We start from the raw sequence: 7,500 nt of genomic DNA on the forward strand, positions 1-7,500 counted from the left end.
TCGTGAAGTAAGGAAGGAGGTTTTCTTTGATGCATGTAGAATTAAATACGACAGCATTCTGTCAATTGTTAAACTTTTTCTTAATGTTTTCTATTTGCCTTATCAACTTTTTTCCATTTGTAGGGTGAGCTGATACAAGTTCTCCAAAGTTTTCCATTTAATATTCTCGAGCTTTCGTCTTCAAAGAGACATCATCAGGATTGACAAAATTTCTGCAATAATGAATACAAATGTTGGTACATATAAGTTACAAAATAAATTACAAAAATACAAATACAAATATATAGGTAGAACAAAAGATATATAACGAGAGTTATTACTTACGTCTACAAGGAAAGTACAAATGATAGAAGTTAGTTAATAAAGGTTTATTGTATAAATATGTACAGCTATACATACATTGACATACAATGCGGGCAACAGCCCGCCAGTTGGGGAGTTGTTGTGCTCTAGTGGGTGGAAGGTGAGGGCTTAGGGAGGTCAGCGAGGGGGGGGCGCCGCCCTGAGCACCCCAAGCATTACGTCCATGGGCGTGTGGCGGACAAGGAGGGCAGCTCTCGTTGCCCGACTGCTGAGGAGGCTGCCTTCTGCAGGGTGGGCGGGGGTCTGCGGTGCTGGTCGGAGGGCCTCCGTGGCCGGGCAGGACAGTAGGTAGTGCAGCAGCGGGTGGCGGCTGTGCCTACCGCAGTGATCGCACTGTTGCCCTTGCAAGCAGTCATACAGCTCATCCCTGGTGCAGTAGCCCAGCCTAACTCTCTGCAACAGTACGCCGTCCGCCCTGGGCTGTTGATGGAAGGCGCTCAACGTCTGATAGTCGGTGGTGGCGGCGTACCAAGCAGCTAGTCTTTTTGCTCCTTCTAACTGCCGGTGAGTCTGGTGGGCGCGGTGGGCTGCGGCACGCCTGGCTCGTGCCTTCACGTACGACAGACTAGGTGGCACGTGCCTGGTCACGTGGGAAGCGCCAGCGGCTCTTTTTGCAGCAACGTCGGCGGACTCATTGCCTCGCACGCCCACGTGGCTGGGCATCCAGTGCAGCCTTACCCGACGTCCCTGTGCGACGAGGCTCTGCAGGCTGCCCAGGATGGCGGTGACGAGTCCCAAGTTGTCGCTGGGACACGGCTGCTGGAGGACCTGCCACGCCGTCCTGGAGTCTGTAAGTAGGACCACAGTAGCCTCCTGGCGGTTCTGGGCGTGCTCCAGGGCCAGGTGGATGGCCACAAGCTCTGTCTGCAGGGTGGAGCAGTAATCCGACGTCCTCTCGAGCAGTTCGGTCCCAACGGTGATGGCAGCGGCGCCCGTCCTGCTACTCTCGGGGTCGACTGAGCCGTCGGTGTAGTATATGGCACCGCCCGGCTCAGACACCTGCGCCACCGCCATGAGGGTGTGATGCCGCAGCTCCTCGGTGGTGCAGAGCGCCTTGCTGGCCGGTAGCCGGGTGGTGGAGAACTCTGCTGTGGGGGGCTCCCACGGGGGTGGGGCTCGGTAGGTGGGGGCCGGGAGGTCGGCGTGTGGCCAGCGCCAGCTGTTAATGTGGGCGAGGCTGCGGGTGGCCAGGGTGGACTGGAGTAGCCACGGGTTGCGGTGGAGGACATCGTTCCCTTGCGTCATTGCAAGCCGTAGTCTTCTCTGTGCTACTCCTTCGGAGTCGCGCTGCAGGACCCTGGCCACGCGGCAGGCCACGATCTGTTCTACTCTGGTGGTGAGTGGCACCAGGTGGGTCTCGTTCTGCATGACGCACGCACTGGTCCATCTCGGAGCTCCCAGCATCGTCCTCATGGCGGTGTTTTGCAGCACCTCGAGCCGCTCCTGTTGGCTACGGGAGAGCGATATGAGGACTGGGGCGCTGTAGTCCACCAGGGAGCGCACTGCAAATATAAAGTACAGTCGGAGGACGGAGAAAGTGGTCCCCGCTGTGGGTCGTGTCATGGCTCGCATTACGTTCAGCCTAGCCTGGGCCCTTTCCCTCAGGTAGGTGGCGTGGGCTGTAAAGGACAGCCACTTGTCCACCCATACACCGAGGTACTGGTATGAGTTGGCCCAAGCCAGTCTGACGCCCTGGACGCAGAGCTGAACTGCCGGGTCGGCAGCCCTCACCATCATGGCGCGGGACTTCTCTGCAGAGATTTTGAGTCCCAGCTCCTCGCATTTCCCGCTGATAATGTCGAGCGCCTGCTGCGCCTTCCTGAGCTTGTTGCCCCTCCCGGTGACCACGAGGGCGAGGTCATCGGCGTAGCTGAGGAGGATGGTGCCATTGTGGAAGGGCAGGGCCACCAGCTGCTCCATCAGCAGGTTGAAGAGGAAGGGGCTGAGGATACCACCCTGGGGCGTCCCGTTCTCCAACCTCTGGAAGCTGGACTTTAGGCCCTGGAATTTTACCCTGGCGCGGCGATGCTGGAGATAGTCGCGGAGCCAGGCTAGCATCCTTCCCATCACGCCCTTCCTTACGAGGGCGGCGAGGATGGCGTGAGGGCTGGCCAGCTCGAATGCCTTTTCCAAGTCGAGGAAGACAACGATGGCGGGGCGATGGTTAACTTGATTCAGCAGTGTCAGGATGCTGTCCGCCATGCTCCTGCCGCGGGTGTAGCCGAAAATGTGAGGGTGTAGTGGCCCCACACGCCACTGAAGGCGAGCAAGCACCATTCTCTCAGCCGTTTTGGCCGTGCAGCTGAGGAGGGAGATAGGCCTTAGCTTAGTGGGCTCCCTCGGTTTGGGGATTGGTTGGATGTCAGCCTCCTTCCACGAAGGAGGCAGGCATCCCGCCATCCACGACTCGTTGGCTGTGGCCAGCAGGGCGGCGTCCCCAGCTGGTCCGGCGTGAGCGATCATGGAGTACGTCACGCCGTCGGCCCCTGCTGCTGTGTCACGACCCCGTCTCTTGGCCTGCTCCAGCTCCTGAGGAGTGAAGGGACGGTCTGTTACATCAGCTTCTTTAGTCGCCTCCTCGATGGCCATGTCGCGGAGCGGCCGAAGCTGCTGCTGGAGACGGCGCGTGCTACCCGGAAGCTGGTCACTGGAGCCGCGGGTGGTGAATTCGGCTACGAGCCTCTCAGCCTCCTGGCGTGGGTACGAGTGGGCGGCGGGGCGAGGCGGGGCGGCGCCGGAGGCGGTCTTCACGCTTTTCCACAGCTGGCTTAGAGACGTGTGGTGGCTGAAGGAGGAGCACCACTCCAACCACTTGGCCTCCCTGGCCTTCAGGGACACCTCCCGTGCGCGGGCCACCACGTCCTGAAGTAGCCTCAAGTTGGTTGGGTTGGGGCGTCTCTTGTAGAGCTTCCTGTGAATGTTCACTCTGTGGTTATGCTCCCGCACCTCCTCGTTGTAGAACCACCAATTTGGCCGGTGACGACGGCTCGGGGCTTTCCTGGGGATGGCTGCGTGAGCAGCCCTCTCAATAGCAGCAGTCAGGTCCCTCTCCCGCTGGTGAAGGTCCACGGGTGGCTGGTAGGCGGACCACCATTCGTCGAGGGAGGCCTGGAAGCTGGCCCAGTCTGCTTTCCCGATGTTCCAACGTGGAGGGGGGAGGGAGGGCGCTGGGGGGGTGCCACTGGGAGGGTGGTGAGAGTGGCAAAGTGGTCGCTGGTGAGGGTAGGATGTACTTGCCATGTAGCACCGGCGGCCAGGTCGCTCGAGGCGAGTGTGAGGTCAAGCCTCCCCCCCCCCGGGTGTGGGTAGCCTCCCCTGTGTTGAGGAGGCGGATATGGGGAATGTCCTCGAGTAACACGGCCAGGTGGCGGCCCGTTTCGTTGGTTGGAGATGGTGACTGCAACATGGGGTGGTGGGCGTTCAGGTCGCCCGCCACGAGGAGGCTGGTGTGGGCGGCGAGGGAGAACAGCTCGCCTGCTTCCAGATGGTATCGTTGGCTCCTGTATATGTTGTACACCAGAAGCGGGATGCCCCCGACCTGCAGCTCTAGTGCCAGGACCTCCACGCCCTCCCCGCAGTGGACTGGGGCGGATACTCTGCGGTGAGGGATGGTGCTCCTCACCAGCGCCGCACAGCCGCGGGTGTTCTCTGTGGCAGGGAGCGAGTGAAGGGAATAACCCGCCACCCTCCACTCAAAGTCGGCACGCGTCAAGGTCTCCTGGAGCAGCACCACGTCAAGGTTTTCCGCGAAGATAGCCTGCAGTACTTGGTGCTTCTTAGGTCGGAGACCTTGCACGTTCCACTGCAGGACTCGGAGCCTGGGAGGGCCAGCAAGCTGATCCTTATCGGCGTCTGCCTCAGCTCGTCGACTCTCCATTCTGGTGGTTGGGGTCGGCTGGGTAGAGGGAGCGGAGATGCGTGTCCTTCAGGTCGAGGGGTGGCTGGAAACCACATTCTGTGAAGACTGAGACAGTCTCCTGCAGGAGCTCGCTCAGGGTCCCCTGCTTGTCGCTGTCATGGTTGTGGTTGGTGAGCAGCTTCACCAGAAATTGCATCATCCTTGTCATGATGCAGCTGACGACTGTGCGTATTTCCTCGCTCATGATGCGTGGCAGGTCGTGGGAAGGGTCGGTTGGGCCCATGGAGGGTCTCCTCACCGACGTCGCGGGAGTGCTGGGGGGAGGGTCCCGTGCACCACCTCCTGGTTGGCGAGGTCTGGTTGCGCTGCGCCGGGCCGAGGGGGCGCTGCCGCCAGTCTCCAAGGCTGCGGCCCGCAGCCGCTGCTCCCGACTCCGCGTCCTGGGTTGGCGATAGGGGGGTGGGGGGGTGGGGACCGCGAGGGCCCGCCGCCGACCCCACGCTGACCTGGTTGGTGGTGATGCAGGCTGGAAGGCTTGCCGACGCTGCTGCTGCGGTTTAGGCTGGCTTCGTGGTGGGTGCTGGTGCTTGGTGTCCTGGTGCCGTGATGCTCCAGTGACGAAGTTCTTCTGTTGCTGCGACTGGCTACGTGATGTCCTCGAGCGGCGTCGTTGCTGCCGTTGCGGAGGCCCCTGGGGCTGCCGCTGTTGCTGCCGTTGTGGTGGTCCCTGGGGCTGCCGTTGTTGCTGCTGGGGTTTCTGGGGAAGCCTGGGGAGCCTGCGGACCCTCTCGGGGCACCGAGGGTTCCAGGCGTGATGCTTATTTCCGCAGTTGGGGCATTTTGCGGAGGTGGTCTGATTGGATTTGTGCTTTGCGATGCAATCCTCCGTCGGGTGTGGCAAGCTGCACACGCCACATCTGACGGCGTGTTCACACCATACCCGGAGATGGTTGTATCTCTGCCATTTATAGCATCTCACCGGTTCCCCCCTATGAGGGCGCAGAGAGTACCTCCCCCAACAGCCGAGGTCCAGTTTGGGGGGCGGCTGTCCCTCCAACACCACCAGCACTTGCCTTGTGGGGAGCTTATCCGTGCGGGAGCGCAGTCGCTCGGCTGAGATCACCTTTGGGTGAGCCTCTACCGCTTTCAGGGGCAGGTCCAATGGGTAGCGTTCCAGCACTACCTTGTGCCGTCTCAAATTGGGGTCGAGGAGAATCACAGTGTTCCCCTCCTCCGCGAGGCGACGGAGGAGTACTGCGGAGGCTTCGTCCCTGGCCTTGAGGATGTGTTCACCCTGGAGGTTGAGCCTCACCTCCATTTTCAGGCTGGGGTTCTCCCTCTCGAGAGCGGTGATGGCCTGGTAGGCGCTGTCGTGGTCCCCTAGGTGGCCCAGTTTGAACTTGGGCCTCGGAGGAAGCTGGTGGCGGGCTCTACGATTTCTGACGACGGTGGTCCATCCCTCGCCTTCGTCGTCGCCTGGTTGCTCCTCGTCACTCCTGAGTAGCTGCTCAAGTAGGGCGGCGTCGTCCGCGTTGCTCTGGGTGTCTTCCGGTGAGGAGGGCGCGTCGTTGTTGCTGACAAACATTAGTAAGGAAGTGTCGCTGCTGCTGTCGTCCTCTTGCAGGGAGGGCGCGTAGCTGATACTGGGCCTGGCTCGGGCCGCCTTCTTGGGCGTGGAGAGCTCTTCCGAGGCCTCTGTGAGAAAGCATTCCCTGCCCCTCTTCCCGACACTTGTAGTCGCTAACTCCATCACTCTAGCCATGAGGATGTGCGACGATGGATGAAGACCACGAACTGTGCATGTATGAAGAAATCACTTCGTAGGTTAGACGATGAGTTGGTGGTGTGGTCGCTGCACGTACCTCGGAGTGATGGATGCATGACAAATGATAGAGAGAGAGAAAGGTTTAAATACATAAACTGCTATCCGAGTTCCCATTACGGAGTCTGGCTGATCGTCTGAGTGGTGGGGGAGTGGGGGGTAGGAGGGGAGGGGGAGAGGGGACCTCAATGTAGCGATGTCTCAGGTTAGCGCTACTGTACAGCTTAATGCTGGACGTCATGTCCGACTGAATATTTATAGTGGGGGCAGAGTCCCTGATGTGGAATGCCTCCAAGAGTTTCAACCTTCTAGGGTCCTCATTGTACGCAATAATTTTGGTACATTGAACTAAGGTGTCTCTGTCAATATTTCTATTGTGATATTTTGAATAATGGTCCTTGATCGCTCCGTCCTGTTGGTGAAAGGTTAGTCTTCGGCTGAGAGTACATCTGGTGTGCCCGACGTATGTGATATTGCGAGACGTACAATTCTCGGCTGGACATTTGAATAAATACACCACGTTGGCTTTAGATGTAAAGTCAGCTCGACTATTACAGTTGTTTTTCACCACCATTGAACAGGTTCTAGGGTTACGATAGTATATAAGGACTCGGATCTCATGGTTCTCTTTAGTGGGGTGACAATTTTCCCTAATTATGTCCTTGATTGCTTTTTCATCCTTTTTGTAGGCATCACTGAAGGTGTTACGATAAAAAACGTTAATAAAATTAGGCTTATTGGAGCTTTGGTTGGACCCAAGTTCACACAGTAATTTATTGGTTATGCGGTCAAAATCACAGTTAGCATAACCATTATTGGTGAGCATTTGTCGTACATGCTGGAGTTCTGCATGTAGTGCTTCCCAGGACGAACATACTTTTATAGCTCTTCTGACGTATGCTCTAATAACACCTTTCTTATAACTATCACTGCATTCGCTGTTACCCTTCATACATTTATCTAAGTTGGTGGGTTTACGGTAAACACTGGTAATAAAATTAGTAGAGGTGGAATCAACCAGGACATCAAGGAAAGGAAGTTTACCATTTGTGTTCATTTCTACTGTGAAATTCAAACCCGAAATGTCCTGTAGACGCAGTCTTAATTTTTCCAGGTGCTCTCTGGAGAGTGTACATACGAAAATATCGTCAATATATCTACAGTATATTTTGGGTTTAAGTTCACTCGCGAGAAATGTTGTTTCCTCCACATGTGACATGAAGGACTGAGCAAATAAAACGCCCAAGGGCGAGCCCATTGCAATTCCATCGGTCTGTACATACAGTTTACCTTCGGGGCATCTGAACGGGGCCTCAGTTGTACAAATAGTTAACATTTCTTTCATGGTGTCCATGGGAATAGGGGGTGGTGGGAGTACAGGGTGTTGGTACACATACTGGAGAATGATGTTAATAGTTCTAATGAGGGGAATATTAGTGAATAAATTTTCCGCATC

The 7,500-nt window shown here is 57.2% G+C and overlaps 2 protein-coding genes across 2 annotated transcripts in view; both read right to left on the reverse strand.

The window, feature by feature from the left end:
- The window catches only part of LOC143040318 (uncharacterized), a 32,492-nt gene that overhangs the window by 18,108 nt on the left and 6,884 nt on the right, over positions 1 to 7,500 (reverse strand). The gene's annotated exons all lie outside the window — the stretch shown is intronic.
- Positions 4,221 to 6,128, reverse strand: LOC143040197 (uncharacterized). The gene has a single exon (XM_076210864.1). The coding sequence runs from the start codon at positions 5,982 to 5,984 to the stop codon at positions 4,221 to 4,223; it is 1,764 nt and encodes a 587-aa protein (XP_076066979.1). The 5' UTR covers positions 5,985 to 6,128.

This window comes from Oratosquilla oratoria, chromosome 28 (assembly GCF_046742065.1).
Source record: "Oratosquilla oratoria isolate Oo_2021 chromosome 28, ASM4674206v1, whole genome shotgun sequence".
In the NCBI taxonomy this organism is placed as follows: Eukaryota; Metazoa; Arthropoda; class Malacostraca; order Stomatopoda; family Squillidae; genus Oratosquilla; species Oratosquilla oratoria.